This window comes from Talpa occidentalis, unplaced genomic scaffold (assembly GCF_014898055.3).
Source record: "Talpa occidentalis isolate TD23 unplaced genomic scaffold, MPIMG_talOcc4v2.1 talOcc4.17, whole genome shotgun sequence".
NCBI classification, from domain to species: domain Eukaryota; kingdom Metazoa; phylum Chordata; class Mammalia; order Eulipotyphla; family Talpidae; genus Talpa; species Talpa occidentalis.
This window is the reverse complement of record NW_023601754.1, coordinates 36,699,160-36,719,233: the sequence shown is the minus strand read 5'-3', so window position 1 is coordinate 36,719,233 and position 20,074 is coordinate 36,699,160. Positions and strand designations below refer to the sequence as shown.

At 42.0% G+C, this 20,074-nt stretch overlaps 1 protein-coding gene and 1 non-coding gene across 2 annotated transcripts in view; one reads left to right on the top strand and one right to left on the bottom strand.

The window, feature by feature from the left end:
* CSNK2A2 (casein kinase 2 alpha 2) overlaps positions 1-19,262 on the bottom strand; it is a 37,086-nt gene extending 17,824 nt beyond the window's left edge. The window contains exons 1-4 of the mRNA XM_037516451.2: positions 18,785-19,262; positions 17,819-17,930; positions 8,410-8,511; positions 6,282-6,332 (exon numbers count right to left, since the gene is read on the bottom strand). Coding sequence (XP_037372348.1) covers positions 6,282-6,332; positions 8,410-8,511; positions 17,819-17,930; positions 18,785-18,888 — 369 coding nt within the window. The 5' untranslated portion in view covers positions 18,889-19,262. The remainder of the gene's footprint in view (positions 1-6,281; positions 6,333-8,409; positions 8,512-17,818; positions 17,931-18,784) is intronic.
* On the top strand, positions 2,684-2,755 carry LOC119250571 (small nucleolar RNA SNORD2). Its single transcript, XR_005126318.1, has one exon. It is a non-coding gene; the product is annotated as a small nucleolar RNA SNORD2 (small nucleolar RNA).
* Positions 19,263-20,074: the final 812 nt, after the last annotated feature.

Here is a 20,074-nt window from a genome sequence, read left to right as displayed (position 1 = left end):
AGTACTGGGCAGGGACCTCAAGTTCTCAAGATACTTTCTTCTTCTGTGGGGAACAATGGGCTGCTTCACTTTGCCCTCACCCCAATAATCACAGGCCAGCATCCCTGCATAGGGAGACATACACAAAGGGGAAAAACAGGGGCCATGGCAGGTGGTAGTCACTACTGTGATGATTCCAAGATTCTGAAATTTCCCTCCCTCCAACCTGTCAAGGGGTCCACCAAAGAACTCGACCCATAATCAGAGTCCTAACTTACAAGACAGAAAAGCATTAGCTTTATGTACCCCACACGGCGTATGCTCATTCTGTCTGTGCACAGAAGAGAGTCAATGAAGATCTGTCTCTGATGACATTCACCTCACTGGAACAAAATAAAAACCATCTCCTGATAAACAGAAAGAAGAACTAAGCGTCCGTGACAAATTAGAAAGGGAAACTTCACAAGAACCGTACTTTCCTCCATTCTTAACCAGCTCTGTGGAGAACATTATCTACCAACGAACTGCAAAATGTTGGCAGGAAGTTAGCTTTGCTTACATTTTCATAAATGACTTATCAGAAACAAAACAAGCCTATGCTTCCCGGAAGATAAAAGCACTGAGGAAGAAACTATTCACCAATCATCTTTTGGCTCCAAAGCCTCAAGTGCCTTGGCATTTCCCTAGAAATCAGTTCCACCCTAGGATTACCCCCTGAGGGCCTGGTTGCTATTTCCTGGGACTTTTAATTAACTTCAGAGAGTCTGAGGAAAAGAATGACCAAAAAAATGCAATTTGATCCACAGACTCAGGGACTCTTTGGGTCTAAAACCAACAGTCAGAGGATGGTCACAAGTGGACCTCACTTCTGAACATGCACAGGTCCTTAGACCTTAACTTTTGCTCAGCTGTGTCATGATCACGAGAGCCCAAGGCCTCATCCCATTTCTCATCCCACACTTTACGAAGGTTCCCAGCTAGATGTGGGAATCATCAACAGCAAACTCTCACCCTGCGCACAAAATCTGCACATTCCCTGACATACACAACTCAGTCGATGCCCAGAAACCCCAGGGGTCCCCACACAGGGAGAAGAAAAAACTGGGGGAATGGGATATAAAGTGAAAATTAAAAGCTATTTAATATAGTAGTTACTAGTTTCAGAACTGTTAACTTGTAACTTCAAAATCCAGAATGAAACCAAGACCAACATTTTTAGAAATCTAAGGAACTGATAATCAAGCAAATCTGTATTACTACAAATGACTTAAAAATGTCATTTAAGTCTTACAAGCAAATGACAAATATATCAATGACTTATAACAATAATAAAATTTGTTCACCTGAATAAGTAAACTATTCTGTTAACTCATCTGCTCCACATCAATCTCAAACAGCGTAAACATGGCCTCAAGACAGCAGCTAGTCAAAGCCTACCTTTATGTTGAGATGTAGACATTCTCCATAGACCAATAAAGGCCTACCATCGTTTTTAATATATCTAATGATATATTTTACTTATTATGTACATTCACATTTTTATTGACACTCTTCCAAAGGCATACAACACTGAGAAGCATGTTTCAATAGAAACTTTTTCTTTACCTAAAAATGCTATCTTAGTTGCCTGGAGACTTTTGAGTTTGGGTACCTTCTGTAAATCTTCACACTCCAACTTTTAGAGACTGGCTTTTCTGGAGTTTTGTCTTTTGTTCTAAGTATTACCATGCAGCCATCAACAAATTCCAAATAATCAACATCACAAAGACCATGTTCTCCAGACGCAGTGCAACCAAATTAGGAATCAACACAGAAAACCTAAAAGGATCCTGAATCATATATTTATAAACATAGTTATGAAGGACAGTACTGGGAAGCTAATTACTGAGAAAATTTTGAATACAGACAACATCGTATACGACATTACTTAATAGAAGTTAATACTCGGAAGCATAATAATAATAACAATAATTATATTGTGGTTATGTAAGAAAATGTCTTAATTCCAGTGCCAGTACTTTTAGGGGTGAAGTATCAGAATGGAATGTCTACAACCTACTTTAAGATGACCAAGCAAAATAGAGAAAAAAGGGAGAGAGAGAGAAACAACTAGTAAATCTTCTTTTTCCAATTTTCAGTAGATTTAAAAAATTCCAAACTGCAAAGTTTGGGAAGGAAAACTCAAATCCACAAGCTTGGAATTTGTACTTCTAATTTACAAACTAGCTAGAAGTGAGCTCCATAACCATGGATTGTAGCCAAAATGCTGCACAGGTTACACAGACTTAAAAGTACATTTATCAACAACCAAGAAAGAAACAAACAAATCTTGAGCTGACTTCTACTCAAGAAGTTATGGGGGAAAACCAGTAAAAACCTCAAGGAGGTTGAATGAAGAAAATATTTAAGAGAGAAAACAACAACATCTGAGCAATAAAACTAAAAGCTGGCTCTCTGAAAAGTATTAATAAGAGATTTCTAGCAAGACAGCTATTTCTTCAAAAAAGAGAAATAACAGTAAAAGTAAAATAATGATAAAATGTAAAGGAAAGCAAAATTACAGACAAAATTAAGTCCTCAGAGAAGTCTAACAATATTAAAACAAAAAAATGGAAAGTGGGCAAATATTATCCAAATACACTCAAGAAAAGATAGAAAAATCAGGAAAGACATTTAACTTACAGTATGTTTTAAAAGGAAAATGTAGTGAAATGACGGCGATCACCTTTCAGGACTGACTCGAAATGAAGAAAACACTCTGAGGGATACTTAATTATATTTGGGTAAAATTCATGTTCCAAATGGAAAACATGGTGTGAGCTAAAATTGATGGTTGGATATGAGATTGGTAAATTTGTACCCTATTATCAATTGTATCAATAAAAAATATTAAAAAGAATGGGTTGTGGGCTTTATCACTGGTGATTCACCCCTGATATTAAACCTGGGACAGAGTTCCACTGAGCGATAGCTTAAAATCTATTATTAATACAATTAACAGTAAAATGAGAAGGAAAAAAAAAAACCCCAAACCAAAGTTTTCTAAGTAAGATGAACAGAGAGGGCCTCCCTCGGTGGCGCAGCGGTTGATCGCTGGGCTGCAAAGCTGCCCGCAGCCTCTGCAGCGCCGGTTCAATCCCTGGCTGCTCCCACATGGCGCACAGACCTCACCCGCTGCCTGCTGATCCCCTCAGCAGTGTACTTCTTCGTCAGTCTGCCTGTTCTGCTCCCTGCTCTGGCTCTGGTGAATTCTCTCACCCTCCCGCGCTTCTGACTGTACCCAGTGCTCGTATAAATAAATAATCTTAAAAAAAAAAAAAAAAGATGGACAGAGAAGAAAATGAGAAGTCTGAAGGACAGTAAGAACCTAAGCAACTGCCATGTTCTAATATCTGAAAAAGATTTCTACCTGAAAATTTAACAATTTCAGCCCACTAAAATAGCATGAACATTTTTAATATTCAAAGGAGACTTCCAGTTAAACAAGGTAGATAAAACATTTTTTTTTGGGTGCCTCTTCCCAAAGTTTCTCTAAAATAACAGTGAAAGGAGTGGGAGAGAGGATTAACTCACAAGATGCAAGAGAATGGAAGAGTCAACATGAGAAGCTAGAAGCCAGGTGTCCAACTGACTTAGCAGACCAAAAAAAAGCTGACAATTCTGCCAACGGTGGAAGGGTCTAGCAGCAAAAAGCTTCAAATTGAAGAGCTAGCTGTAAAAGGCTCAGGAATGCTGACTCCAGGTATCAAAGAAAAAGGGTAAACAGACTGAGCCGAATACAGGAAAATAAGTTTAAAACTCATTTACGGGGGAATTAAGTGCAAGTTAATGCACTTACATGGCAATCTGCACTTTAGAGCATCACTCTCAAAGAAGAGCAACATTCAAAAACCAGGACATTTCAGACAACTGTAATAGACAAAAACACACAAAAAAGGTATTTGGAAGAAAAACAGAAAAGGCATGAAGAAAACAATGGTCAAAAAAAATTCTCAGCGGGAAAACAGAAGATATTACATAAAACACAGAAGAACAGAATACTATTTTTAAGAGTTCAGAGAACAAAGTGGAGCTCTAAGATATGATATCTAACATTAGAATGAGTTCTAGAAAGTGAGAACAAAAAAGAAAGGGAAGAAAATCAAAGAACATTAAAAATACTTCCCCCCAAACGGAAGGACATGAGTTTCTAGACTGAAAAAGCCCAGCAAGTGTCCAGACCAGAAGATGAAAGTGACATATACAAAGGCACAATTCTGTGAAATTTCAGGAGGAGGAAGAGAAAATCCTAAAAGCTTTCAGAAGAGAAAACAAACACAGAAAGTGATCACATAAGATGATGCCAGAATGACAGACTCTTCAAAATTCTGGGAAAATTCTTAATTACCACCCAGAATTCTATTCCATGAAAAATAAATTGGGAAGATAAAATCAAGATAGTTTCAGATATGCCAGCCCCTCCAAAATATCAATTTCCAACGACCCTTTAAAAAGAAGTTACTACAAAATATGTACTGTCAAACCATACCCTTTGAGGTTTAAAAGCAGAGAGAAATAAGATTTCTCTAGGGAATTAAAAATTCCCGTTGAGCCTCCTGGTGGCAGAGGGGTTAAAGACACAGCGCTATCAAGGTATTGCCAGCCACTGCAGCACAAGTTCGATCCCCAGCCAAGGAGCTAACCCACACGGGGCAGCAAACTTCTCCTGTCTCACCCACTGCTCCCCTCAGCAGTGTCTTTCAGTCAGTCCGCCTGCTCTGCTCCCCACTCTGTCTCTGATGAATCCTCTCACCCTCTCACCTCTGGCGTACACCCCAGTTCTTGTATGCATAAATAAATCTTTTTAAAAAAATTCCTGTTAACTGATTTTCAGCGTATTATTATATCAAGAGGGCAGCTGTCAATTTATGAAACAAAAGTCTTAGGTAAAATTTTATGTATATGACTAGAATGAAGCACAAACATTTAAAACTTAGGGACTCCACTATGAAGTTCCATTAAACCAGCTTTTAAACTTCTGCATCAGGAAAATGTTTTGGTTTCATTAAAGCCCATCTCTAAGAAACACACACACATTCCCACTTGTTACACCTTGATAAACTTGTCATTCATGGTAAAAATGTGATCAGCTATGTATGTCAGCACAGTACCCCACCCTAAGCACCGCTATGAAAGCTAGTGAAAAAATGTACATCCCACTTAAGAGCTCACTATTGAGTCACTCTTAAGGAGTCAACAGACATTAGCAAGGAAACCTGCTACACATGGGAAGTTTTAAGATACATAAAACTTGCTTTCTTGTTGTTTTATAAGCCACAAGTCTTTTATTTATTCTTTACCAATTAACCTAATTTTTGAGTAATTTTAGGGTGATTACCTAAGAAAAATTAAATGTGAGGACAAGGTGCTTTTATTTTTAGCCAAAAGTGTCACTCCTGATACCAGCATCTCTTAACTGCTAATTTGGTTTTGCCTCTAACTTTCATCACAAAATCACAAGCGTTTTATTCAGTGATAGCTATAATCACCTAAATGATTTAGAGAACCAAAGTTCTCTAAATGCCCCTGGAAATCAACACCATTATTTTGTTCTTATATTGGTCTTCAAATTATGTTCTATCATGTCCCCGTCCCTCCACCTCCAAATCCTTATCAGAGGTTAAGGCCGCAGTGTTTGAACAATGATAAAAACAAATTCATGAAAAAAATAGCTTTAAATGATACTTTCAGAAAAATAATCTAAAGTCTATATTAACATGCATTAAAAATGAAAGTCTATATTAACATGCATTAAAAATGTAAATAACCCCGGGCAGAGCTGTGCTAAAGCACGGTGATCCTTAACTAGCTCTTCCTATCACTGGCTCTGTGGACAGCCTGCATGAACATACTCATCTGGCAGCTGAGTCAGTGCACTGCTTCTTTTCACAGGAGCCCTGTATCCATTTATCACTTTCTATCTGCAATGTTAAGATTCCTACAGAAGTCAAAGTTAACATCTACCTAAAGCTATGCTGTCTAAAACAGGATTGTTATAGATGTGGCAACAGCTTAGGCCCGGTCCACCAGTTATTTCCAGAATAAGCAAGGCAGAGTAGCGAGTAATTTCATCAAATGCAAAAACCCTAGCCACTTTCTGAATCCTGTACTCACATGATAAGGAATCTAATTGTTATTTCCTCATCTTACTAATGACCTTCCTGGCCCCCTTCTGTTTAGACTATAAACAGCACTTATTGTCACCTCCCCATCCTCCATTACCCCATGCCAAAAAAAAAAAAAAAAAAAAAGTATATACGCACCTTAAAATCTGTATTATTGATATATTCAAATACCAAAGCTGGTGTCTTTGACTGCAAGAAAAAGAATATTTATGTCTTTTAAGTATTCAAACAATATACAATTTGCTTCTATCATACTGCCCCATCCCCAGATCTCATTTAAATGACAGAGATTTACTCATCATGGAGGGTCTATTCAAGAAAATATCCCCTTATAATTTATGGTACCTAGAATTTGTTTCACAGTATACCTGGGGAAGGTGGGGACAGATGTAACAAAGCTGGCCAGGAACTGTTAACTGCTAAAACTGGGTGCTGTGTGTAGGGAGGTTCATTATTTTTGAAAATGTTTGAAATTTTTCATAATAAAGGTTCTTATTCTGACTAACCTATCAGTGAGCCCGGCACATTATATGAAGATTTACACTGCAGTGTTCTAGTGTGCCAACTACAAAAGGAGAGACTTAAGTCAGATACTGTTGGCTGAGTTATCACAAGTCCTGGAAATCTACCATAAATTTTTTTCAGGGTCTAAAAGGAACATATAACATACAACTACTGTGTTGGCTAGAGACCAGTAGAGAATCCCTCACCCTACAAAGCAGATGTGTTGTCCCACCACACCCCCGACCAAAAAAAAATCAAGCACTATCTTTAATGTAATATGTGCAAAATGTTCAGTGTTTCCTTGTGTAAGTCCAGATTTTCTAATGTCAGGTTTCCTTTAATTGAAGGAAATTAATGCTAACTGGCAATAATAAGTTCTCAAAATTGGGAAAAGAGCAGGGCTTAACAGGTTTCAGAAAGAAAGGAAAACCTCCGGGAAATCTTTATGGTTGGGATGGTCAGCTCAAGGAAGCAGGTGAAAACAACTTAGGAAACAGGCCACAGTGTACACCACAGGTCTATGCCAGGACAAGCAGCAGTCCTGGTCAAGGATTCTTCACTAGCCCAAAGTTCAAAGAATTTCATCAAGAACATTACTCTCTGTACTGGGAGCAAACCTGTTCCCCCTACAAGTTAGGGAAAAAAAGGTTCCCTGTTGATTCGAATCTACTGCAATTTACTTATCTCACATACCATATAAAACACACATACTTTAAGCATCAAATTACAAAAATACTATGAAGAGAGTTATCACGAGGTTCTGTGAACTTAACACAAAAAAAGGCAAAATGAGGATGTTCCTGCTATGATACTACATACTGCTCATACTGCCAGCCATCTGCAAAGGGTTAGTCATTAAAAAATTAATTTTCAGTCAATTTTTAATGCCAGTTAGATGAAATCTAGCACAAAACAATCCTTCTGAGTCTTTCAGGATCCAATACTATTCAGTTCAGCAATACTATACAACCTTGGAAAAATTACTTAAATCTCAGTAGACTTCAATTTTCTTATTTGTACAATGTGACAATGTGAATAATAGTACCTACCCCGATGGAATGTTGTAAGGACTTGATACAGTTAAATACTCAAAATAGTGTGCTGCAACATGTTAGCCACTATATTATCATGAGGACAGAAGCAAGCCTCTGTATTATTATGAGCTTATGGTAGCAGAGAGAAGCAAAGACTTCTTAAATAAACAGAAAGCTATCAGGGAGAACAGGGACACATCTGAGGTAGAACAAATAAATGGAAAACAAAAATGGGGTAGGGAGTGGGAGCCTTCAACCTCAGCTAATCATAAACACTCCCCAAGGACAGAAAGTTAAATGGCACATGTAAAAAGATTAAAAAATTAAGCATTTTAGCAAAAATATTTTGGTTGTATCTACAAAATGAGCCCTAGTGGTAGGTGGTAGATGTTAAAGGCTAGTACTCATGAGAGACAGCAAGGGCACTTTCTGACAGGGTCTTTGGGGAGATGAGGCTGTGCGACCTGCTCAGCTCTATGCCAGGTGTTCATGCAGGTGTTCATGCAGAGAGAGTCAATATTTCCTTGAGCAAACCCAGACTTTCAAATGTCAGGCTTACTTGAGTAAGGTAAAATAAAGCTAGCTGGCAGTAATAAAGATTTCAAAATTGGGAGAAAAGCAGGGGGATTTAAAGAGATATGCATCCAATGTTTCTGGACTAAATCAAAATAAGGAATCATTTCATTACTATGTGACCAAGAGTCTCATCACCTTCCCCAGGCACTTACCACAGGGTCCTTCACGGTGTCAATCAACTTAATAATATTTGTTCCACCACGGAGGTTCTCCAGAATCTTAACCTCTCGTTTTATCTTCTTTTTCTTCACTGGCTTAAATACATAAGAGAAATCAGAAATGAGACTTCTTTTGAAGTTAATAAAACTTGAAAACAATGTTAGCTAATCAAATAAATAATGTGGGGCCTCCCGGTGGTGCAGCGGGTTGAGCGCTGTGCTGTGAAGCTGTCCGCAGCCTCTGCAGCTCGGGTTTGATTCCTGGCCGGCCAGGGAGATTCCCACGTGGCACGGCAGACCTCTCCTGCCTCACCCGCTGCTCCCCATGGTCTGTCTGCATGTTCTGCTCCCTGCTCTCTCTGGTGAGTTCTCTCACCCTCCTGCGCCTCTGACTTGTACCCCAGTTATTGTATAAATAAATAAATCTTTTTAAAAAGCAAAAACAAATAAATAATGTGCTATTTTGTACACTGTGTTAAAGAGCATGTCTAAATTAGAAGAGAAAAGTATCGACATAATATGGACCCACCCATCAGAATCTTAAAAGATTAAGTTAAATAGTTCACAGACTAAAATAGCTTAGGTCTCAAGCCTTTAAGTAGTTACATTTAGGGTACTTAAAAATTTGGAACACCCATGTCATACTTTAAAAATAAAATGCTTACTAGATAACTGCCAAATAGAAAGTGTTAGAGCCCTGAACAGCTGTATATTAGGCACTCACAAATGGAAAAACTGAAACAAAATGGAGAGACACCTGCTCTTCCAATGAGTTACATGTCACTCTGTCTTCCAGGAGTGAAGACCAGTTCACTGACATCAAGTTACAAACTTGTTTCCCAGCTGCTGGCTCCCATTTCCTGTCACCACTCCCATTTCCTTAAAACTAGAATCTGAAATCAGCAAGCAGCCAGTAACATTTCCCAAACGACCCCAATTCTAAAGAAAGAGATATTGGATCAACCAGAGATAGCAGGTCTCTGGTACAGCAGTGATTGAAAAATCTCTGCTACCTGCTAACCTTTCAATACAGTGGACAAAAGAACTAAAGACTTTAATGCAGTAGTATAGATGTTATTTCTTGTCTTAAATAGGCTAGAGAGTTTGGAGAAGAACACATATAGTTCTGGGAAAAAATACCATAACCACTTTAGAATAGTGAGTGGCACATTGTAAGCACTCAGTAAATGCCAGTTTTATTATTTTCAAAATTTTAGTTAGGGATAAATCATATTTTATCCTTATAGAACTCTTATGTAGTACAACCAGCCAAACTGAACCTTTTGCCCAATGTCATATAACTAACACTAAAAATTGGAGGGTAGGATTCAAATCTAAAAAGTCTCTTAGGACCCACTCTTAGTTATTGTGCTTTCATTCCCAACTGTGGCTTTGGGGAGAAACAGATCTAAGGAAAAGGAGTATGGCATTACTGAGACACTGTTAGAATAGCACAAGCAAAGAGAGACCAGCAGATTTGCTTTTGCTTTGAAATAAGATTTAAAAAGACTTTCTGGTGGTGGTGGGAGGGAGGAGAAAAAAACATGTACATATGCCAGAGAAACCTTTCTCTTTTTGGTCACTAAGTTACAGCTTTGAACACACAATAAACAGAGAAGGGGATTATAAAACACAAAGTACCTGTATCACCTACAACAGGGAGCACAACAGAGCCTGGAATCAAGCTGTCTCCTTCCAAGACAGCTGCCACCATTGGGCCCACTGCCCTGCCAGGGTTGCTAGTAGAACTGATTTGGCTACTGTGTCTCCTTCCCCATCTCCACATAGGAATCTTACCCTTTCTTCCCTTTGTCATAGTTATTCCATAATTTCAATGCTTTGGAAATACAAAGCACTCGAACATGAAGTACAACGGGATCAAAAAATCGTGATAGGACATACTACACAGCAGCCTGTAAACTTCAAAAATGTCAATGCAGTCTAAACAACTGTTCCAGATTTAAAAAAACATGACATGTGATGTGGGGTTTTCTTTTTCTATAAAGGACATTAGGACAAATAAGAGCAGAGGCTCTAGACTGGTCAACGGCATTGTACCAATGCTAAGTTTGGGAATTTGTCTGGCCAGGTGACAATTAGGCCGCAAAATATGCTTGATCATAATAGCACGGGGGCTACATGAGAAGTTGTTTTTAGGAACACACACTACGGTAGGGATGACTGCAATTTACTCTCAGCTACTTCAAGAAAGAAATGTACAACAAATATAATTATGTATGTAGATGTGTATGTGAAAAAGTGAGAGAAGGCTAGAGAGAAGGATAAAATAAATGCTAACCTTTGAGAAATGTGGGTGGAAAGATTCTTACAACTTTCTGTAAGTCTAAAATTATGTCAAAAGCTAAAAGAAAACTAAAAGCCAGCTATCATATCTATAAATTCAGCCAATACTATCAGCATATCCAAATAAGAAAATTCTAGAGTTGACAGACATTATTGGAAGCTGTTATACATCTGTGGAGTGGTAACAGCTTTTTTTGTTTGTTTGTTTTAGACCAAAAAAAAAAAAAAAGGTAAAAAAACAGTCATGTACCCAAAAACCCTCCTCTCCTCCTAACAAGGAGTAATCCTAGTGAGTTGCTTTTATGACACAGTGCCTTATAAAGCCTTGCTTTGCTCTCCTGTTACACAGCAACAGGTCAATCAAGCTCACTGTTCCTGGACAACCCAGTTAAGACTGAGATGTCGCTCATCATGTCAAAAGGTAACTGATGGAGCCAAAGTGAAGCATATTTTGCTGCCCAACTGTTACCTGGCCAGACAAATTTCCAAATTAGAGACTAGGGACAGCAGAACAATTCTGAAGTGATAGGTCAATGAGTGATGCAGTAGCTGGAGTCCTCATGGACTGACAAAAGAGCAAGATACTGAGATCAAGGAGAGAGCCCTCAGGCCCTGAGGCTTCAGGTAGCCTCGGTTTATTCCTTTGAAGCTGGAAGATGCTCCAGAAGCTACCCAACCAAAGAGTTCTCAGGGAGTGAAAGTGATCATTTCAATGGCTATAAAAAGTAACAGAGAAATTCAGGAAGATCTATAATGGAGGACCCTTAGCAACCTGATGAAAACAAATTATGGCTTTTAAAGAAATAAGTCTTCTTTGACCATCCAGACCAGCATTTGTACTCATTAGCCACCAGGTACACAAAGTAGAGAAAATATACATACTTCCACGATAACATCATAATTTCATTTTGCATGTAAGATAATCACACTCCGCTAAGGTCATTTATTCTAATCTAGAGAATATCTGTTTAAAAGATTCTAACTGAATCAGTTTAGCTGTTTCCCAAATTTTTTTTTTAAAGATTTATTTATTTATTTATACGTGCACTGGGTACACAGTCAGAAGTGCGGGAGGGTGAGAGAATTCACCAGAGCCAGAGCGGGGAGCAGAGCAGGCAGAAGGACCGAAGTACACTGCTGAGGGGAGCAGCGGGCGGCAGGAGAGGTCTGCGCGCCATGGGGGACCCTCCTCCAGAGGACGGGGGAGCAGCCAGGGATCGAAATGGCGCTGCAGAGGCTGCCGGCAGCTTCGCAACCCAGCGCTCAACGGCTGCGCCACTGGGGAGGCCCTATTTCCCAAATTTTTTAAAAAGTCAGTCTCAGAGATGAAATGGCAAAAGCTAAAAAACAACAAAAACAGGGCGCAAGGGGTTAAAACCGCACTATAAAGCAATCTGCAGCTGCTACAGCATGAGTTCAATCCCCAGCCAGCCAGGGAGCAACCCACATGGCACAGCAGACATCTCCTGTCTCGCCCGTTACTCCCCTCAGCAGTGTATTTCAGTCGATTTGCCTGTTCTGCTCCCCACTCTGTCTCTGGTGACTCCTTCCCCCCCGCCGCCCCCCGTCAATCTCTGCCCTGTACCCCAGCTCTTGTATGCACAAATAAATAAATATTTTAAAAAAACAACAGCAAGGAACAAAAAAACCCCCAAAATTAGAAACAAGAGACCTATTTACTGACCGGCTACTTGGAAAGATGGAGTACTGATGATAAAGTACTAATCTGTTCTATTTATTTACTCGGACGCTTAAAACGATGATTGATTCACTAAGATATTAATTTCATCACCAGCAACAAACGATTACAACAAACGACGGCTGCTAAGAATACAGGAGAGTAGGGAAGAAAGTTCAGCCTGGACCAGGATATTTACCAGGACATGCTACTTGCTAGTATCTCTGAAATCCACAGCAACTGACCTAAATATAAACATCTGTGTAATTTTATTTCTTCACAGCAACTCTGCCCCTAATCTTCCAAGTCTCAACTTTCCAATTGCACTGTCAAATCCTTGAGGGCAACAGTTAATTCTCAGTATTAAACTTTTTTTTTTAATTTAAAAAGGAGAAGTAAATAGCCTCTCTTGCACCTCATCGAGAGAATATAACAGTCCTTCCTACTACTGGTTCTGTCCTCTAACGTCACTTACTTGGCCCAACTGAAATAGTTTTAACTATATTTTATTGCTTTCTCAATGCCATGCATGGATGTAAATGTATTTAATCCACATCTTACAGTATTCTGACACAGGAACTAGTTTTATGCCAGGACACTGAGGCTGGTGTTTAAACGACTGCTCATAGTTTCTAAGTGTTGCAATTAACATCCAAATCCATGCAGGGCAATTTCATGGCCACGTTCTCTCAGGGAAAAAACCACTTTGCAGATGACTAACACACTATCACCCACTTGCCTACCATCCACTTCTATCTCACTGATTCTCCCAACCACCTTCGGAGTCAAACAGGAACGGTAAACCCATTCTACAGATGAGAAAATCAAGTGGGTATAAATGGACACACTGATTATTGAACCCAAGTCTTCTGCCCTCCACACACAGCACTTCTTACACTGTAACACCCTAATTATGAGGTGGCAGATCCTAAAATTAGGCCATAGAAACTAGCTGGAGCCAATCTTTACACGTGAAAATAGGTACTCTTTATCAAAATATTCTTTTCACACATGGGTGACTCTCCAATAAACACATTAAGAGGATAAATCTGTAAAACCAAAAATTTGACCAAGAGATTACGAAAAGACTTGCAAGAATTGTATGGATTAAAAAAGTATAAAAATACTAGCTACTGAGACCTCAAAACAGGAAACTAAAGTAACATCTCCCTTAGGCATTAAACATGTTGCTGTGAAGACAAATCAAAAGGCCTGAGTTCCAACAGCTCTGTGGACAGACAGATATTTTACATTTCAACTAGTGACCCAACAAAGTCATGTATTTCCTTTCAGAAGAATGCAAAAAAAAAAAAAAAAATCATTAGAAACAAGTTAATTTCCTTTGACTTGGTGTGTCAGTCCTTCCAGGACAGCGCTGCACATCAGGTCAGCCAGCCAGCAAACGTCCTAACTGTGCTCCCAACGTCGATCAAGACTCCATTAGGGATGAAGGGCCTCAACTTAGGGTCTCTACCCTCTGTGTGACCTGAGCAAACTACTGAATAGAATGCTCTCTTGGGATTGTCTTGGTTTGACTGTAAAAAAGGGTTTTTTGCTTCTAATGGCTTGGATGCACCCATATTCTGCAATTCTGTTTCACATAGGTTAACCACATTTTCAATCTCTGACCCCACAACCACAATATTAGAAATAGCACTGACTAGTTCACACATGATTTTTATAAGTCATATTATTATTAATGTTAATGTAGTGTTTTTATTTTTATACCCTTATGACATCTGGGGAAACTAGAATTCATATAAATTTAAGCAAATTAATACTACTGTTTAGGAAGATGATGTCTTCCTTGGTACAAAGGCCAAGTAAGTAAAGAGAGGGTAAAAAACCTATCAGCTGAGAAAGTAAAAATAAAGGAGAAATCATCATTGTGATACAATCTCAACAGTCATCAGCTCACTACATACTTACAAGGAGCTATAATCAACAGTCAAGTTACCCTTCTTTTAATACCACCCCAACAGCACAAAAAATTTTAAATATCTACAAACATACTAAGCATGCTTAAAAAACAAATTTGTATTACCATCACTCTTTGTGCTAAGCTTGAGAATTACTTTCTGAGGAAAAAAAAAACAACAGCCAAGCTCTTATAAACTAAGACTCTCCCCAGAAAGCCTTAGATGAGAATTTCCAACCCACTGCAACACAGGATCATGAAACTGTACGTTTGTTTTTTGAAGTACAGTATTGGCTTTAACTTCTACTTAGGTAATAGCAGTTTAATTTGAAGGATTTCCATGACCCCAGGAGGGGTTGAAATCCACACATAGATGGTGCTCAAGTGATGGTAAATGTTGTCCAAAATGGCCAAATGCTTTTATTTCTGTGTATACTTTCTGAAGAGGTACTGTGGAGGAACTGAAAAGGTGATTTTTCAGAATCAAAAGATGAAACTTCAGACTCTAAAGTGGCTTTCTGTCCTGCTATCGTAAGGCTTATCATCCCCCCCTTTCTTTTCTGTTCAAAATAGTTTCTGTCAAAAAAGAAAAACCTCCCTACTGACCGGAAAGCTTTACGATTTCAGCCTCAGAATTTTACTTCAGGATAGACTATAAAATTTTGCTTACAATTTTTAAATTGCTATAACTTAAAACCTCCAATTGTTTTTTGCTCAATAAAATATTTAGAAATTTAGGTAAAATAAATGGTAAGAAATTCCTCTGTGGTCATTCATCTTATCTAATAATGCCCATATATTGGAAAAGATTGAGTGAAAAGTTATTAACCAAAAAAGGAATACCGCCCCTGTCCTCAAAGACTAACTCTCTATATCGATCACTTCTGTATTAATGCACAACTTCCTCTCTGCAGTTGAAAGTAGCCCCATACGAAAAGGATGCAGCCCCATATGGAAGCTTCTAGATTCCTTCAAATCATCAACAGCTGGTACTCTGGTAAGAACTTAATTTCCTATGACCAAATATCACAATAGTAGATATCAATCAAAAGTTTAATTTATCTGAGTAGAGGAGCACAACTTTGGATGAAGACTCAGTGCTATTTTAAAAATAAGACTTTTAATCTACTTTAATGCAGTCTGTCAGAACAAAGAGAAAACCACAATAACGCCATTAGTAGTTTCTTGCCCCATCCTTCAGAAGGGAGCAAATTTTGGATGAAAATGCCACAGGGCTTTAAAAACAGAAAGGAGTAAGTTTTCATCAGTGGAAATCGGTTCAGGCTGCTCCCTGAATGGAACCCATGTCAAAGAAATAACACTTCATTAACTAGGGCATCAAAGGGGCCTCCCAAGTCTTATTTCAGAGCACTGGATCATATTCTTGCTCAAGACAGGATCTTATAAGTCAATGCTAAAATAAGTGGTAAGAGACAGGAAGAAATAAGAAACAGGAGCTCTGGCTGAGGAGCAATTCACCATGGTGTTAGATAAATTTCTTGTGTCCAGGTTTCTCATTTGTGAAAATAACCTATAGCGTCCATATTCAGTGCCCTAAACACAACCTGTGACTCTCTGGAGCAGAGGCAAAACTATTCAGCAATGGAATCTACGTAGTTCTCCAGGAAACTAAAGAGCAACGTGATGCTCTCCTAAAAATGAACATGCTGTTACTTATACCCGAATCTATGCTGTTCCTTTTGGCGATACCACAGGAAATTGCACACTTATTCTAAAACTGCTGCCATTGCACGAAAGTTTAGGCCTTTTTCTGGAACTGCTTTAAAGTTAACAATTCATTCTTCTGAATGCATAGTGGTAGAACATGGACATTCCTAATTTCAATTTCCTAGAAAGACTTAGCAGTTTGTATTAAAAACATTTATGGTTTATATATAAAAGACAAGAATTGTATGGCTTCCTAGGTGACTTCTCTGAAAGGAACATTTAAGAATTTATGCTTAGAGGGCCTCCCCAGTGGTGCAGCAGTAGAGCGCTGGGTTGCGAAGCTGCCCGCAGCCTCTGCGGCGCCGGTTCGATCCCCGGCTGCTCCCCGGCCACCAGAGGAGGGTCCCACATGGCGCGCAGACCTCTCCTGCCGCCCACTGCTCCCCTCAGCAGTGTACTTCGGTCCTTCTGCCTGCTCTGCTCCCCGCTCTGGCTCTGGTGAATTCTCTCACCCTCCCGCGCTTCTGACTGTACCCAGTGCATGTATAAACAAAAAACAAACAAACAAATAAATAAATAAAAACATGCCTCTTAAAAAAAAAAAAAAAAAGAATTTATGCTTAGAAAGAAAAAAAAAGACCACATGACTTCTGAAGATACAGTTTATATTTAGGGAAGAGGGGAGTCACACTCCACATCTTCAGTATGATTTTTCATTTCTCATTCTCATGTGTTTCTAACAGCACAAATAACTGTGCCTGTTGCTACTGCAATTCTGCGTCATCCCTCGGCCAGGGCGGTACAGAGTGATGGAGTGGATCACTTTTTCAAAATGCAACTTTCCGACAGCGTAAACCTGACCCCTCATGTTAAACTTGGAAACAAATGCTCTGGTTCTCTCCTCAAGACTTAAGTTTTTCAACACTTTCTTATTCGTAGAACCTCTACAGAATGGCCACATTCATGTATAAGTCACTGTGTTTATATTATTCTTTAGTCTTCTCAATCCTGCCCTAAAGGACAAGCACACACACTAAATGATCTGGCAATGACAAAGACTCTAAAAAGAGTCTAAGAATTACTTTTTAGTACATTCTACACAACATTGTTAAAGCTGCACAACTAATCGGTTATCTGAAGGAGAATTCAGTCCACTCTTTATGCTCATTAAGATCATGTTTTCATCCAAGAGATGACAAAAGATGTATTATGATCAAATTTAGGCCGCTAAACCAGTTTTAGACTATTAAGTCAGTTTTGTTCTGGTAATTTTAGCTACTGTAAGTGTATTCGTCTACTGCTCCTGATTTCACGTGTACTAGCTGATAAATAACAATGAACCTTCCCAGCACTACTGGTTCACTGTATCCATCTCACCTGAAACTTTTATTTGCCAAAGTAGAAACAAGTGATTATCTACTGTGTTCACTCGGGCTTCAAACTCATCTTTGAAGCCACTCCAATTTTTCCCAACTTTCTGGAATAACTTAGACTACTAGCAGTGCTCAAGAACCCTTCGGGCTGATGGGTTCTTCACGAAAAGGCTTTTCTTTTTCTGAAAACCTACTCACAGCCCCTTAGGAATCTTTGCTTTGGGAGCTCATAATTTCATTTTAGAACAAGGATGTTCCTGAACTACCGTGCTTAGATTTGAAAGAGGTCTGAATATTTTCTTGAAAGTTCACAGGAAAATGGGGTAGAGGAAGCAATGGAGGAAGACAGAGATCATAAAAAGAGCTTATCCCGTTCATTCTAGAATGTGGCTGGGATCGTTTACATCTTTTGACCTGTAGGGAAAAAAAAAAAAAAATTGCCGCCACTCATAAGACACTCACCTTGAGAATTTTTACAACCACTCTCTCATTGTTAGTGATGTTAATGGCCTCAAATACTTCACTATATTTCCCCCGACCAAGTTTCCGAACGAGTTGGTAATCATCTTGATTGCTGTGAAAGGAAAGAGCAAGACATAAATGCCAGGATTCGGGATTAACCAAGTCTCTGCCCACGAAATGTCCCCATCCAGCCCCTGCATCAATCAAGCACTTGGAAGTGTCTATACATCACGCCACAACTCATTCCCTAAATGAAAGCTCTAACATCAACTTGGCTCCCTTCACTCTGCACACAGCTCCCAACCTAATTGGTTCCTCAGAACCTGGGCAGATGAGGTAGGAAGGCACCGCTCGGAGCCAATCTGGAGGGGTGAGCAAAGCATCCAAGGTGGAAATTCAGAAGCTGCCCCTCTGCCCAGAGCTCCTCGGCACCTGCCTGAATTCACACCCCGAAGGTAGACAGTGGCTGGCTGGAGAATCTGGATGTCTTTTAAAAAATTTCCTCCCACCCAGTCTCATTTCAAAAGACTAAAAAGGCAGGGAATTTTAATAGCACAAGAGGACAGCTGTTGACTTCCCACCCTAGTAGAAACCCGACAGAGTAAGGAGGAAGGGCTGCTCCCTCTCTCCCACCCAGCCCTGGCCCCTACAGTGCTCCCCAGTAAGCAAGCAAGCCTTCCGCGGGGTAAAGGCGAGAAAGAGGGGTGCGCAAGGCGGGGACAGTGCGAGGAGAAGTGGGGAGAGGGAGGCGAAGACATGTGCGAGCCGGGGTACGGGGTACTCTCCTCCCACCCCAGACGCGACAAGCGCCGGCCCCCGAGAGGGACCGACTGGGGGTGGTGGTGGGGGGGTGAGGTGGGGGTGGGGGGGCTCAGACCATGGGGGGAACCGGTGGGGGTCGCGCTGGGGGCTGGGGGGCGGGGGAGGGGGGGTCAGAGGGCCTGCGGGGGGCGGCGGTGGCTTTACCCCCAGCTCGGGACGTGAGACTCGTAGTCCCAATATTCGCGGCTCCTCAGGCTGTTCACCTCAGCGTAGACCCGGGCCCTGCTGCCCGCGGCCGGGCCGGGCATGGCGGGCGGGACCGGGGGGCGCCGCGGGGCGCAGAGGGCGGCGGCGGCGCGGCAAGGGGCGCGGGGCGGCGGGCGGAGGAGGCGGCGGGCCGCGGGGCGCCGGAGCAGGAGGAGGAGGAGCGCGGCGACGGGCGGCCGCGCCAGGCCGGGCCCGCGGGGGCGGGCGGGTTGGGGGCGCGGGGGCGCCGGCCGAGCCGGCCCGGCCCTGGAGCGGCCGGCGGGGCGGCGGGGCGGCGGGGCGGGCGGCGCTCGCGCTCCTCGGCGGCCTCCGCTCGACTCGCGGCCCCGGCGCGGTGGCGGCGGCGGCACCAGCAGCGGCGGCCGCCGGCCGGGAAAGGGGCAGCGGCGGCGCGGCGGCGGCGAAGAAGGAGGAGGAGGAGGAGGAGGAAACCCGGAAAAGGGGCCGCGCTCACCAGGAGCGGCCGCTGCCCGGCCCGGGGCCGCCCAGGCCCACAGCGCCCCCTGCAGCGCGGGGGGACCCGCCGGGCGGCGCCGGCCCCGCCCCCGGCCCCGCCCCCGGCCTCCCGCGGCCCCGAGTCGTGCTTCCAAGTCTCCTCAGCGTCGGGGTGGCCTGACTCCCGCAACCCTGCCTCGCCCGCCCGCAGACGGCTGCCTGGGGGCCTAACTCCTCGTGTACCCTCTCATGGCTGTCCCGGACACGCTACAGGCCCCCAACCCTCTCGTCACCTCGCGTCTACCCACCGCTACCCCTTCACACTGCCCGCGTTCTGCCTGCCTGGCCCCAGACGGCTCCCTTCACGCCCCTTCCCGATGACTGACTCATCCCAGGACATCCCCTACTCGAGATTTTCCCCCCCATCCTGCCCAGAGACACCCCATCTTCCCACACTGGGCCCTAGACACCCCTTCTTCCCTCATTGGGCCCTAGACACCCCTTCTTCCCTCACTGGGCCCTAGACACCCCTTCTTCCCAGAACACTGGGCCTTAGACAACCCTTCTGCCCACACTGGGCCCTAGACACCCCTTCTTCCCACATTGGGCCCTAGACACCCCTTCTCCCCACACGGCCTTAGACACCCTATCTTCCCACACTGGGCCCTAGACACCCCTTCTTCCCACACTGGGCCCTAGATACCCCTTCTTCCCTGAACACTGGCCTTAGACAACCCTTCTGCCCACACTGGGCCCTAGACACCCCTTCTTCCCACATTGGGCCCTAGATAC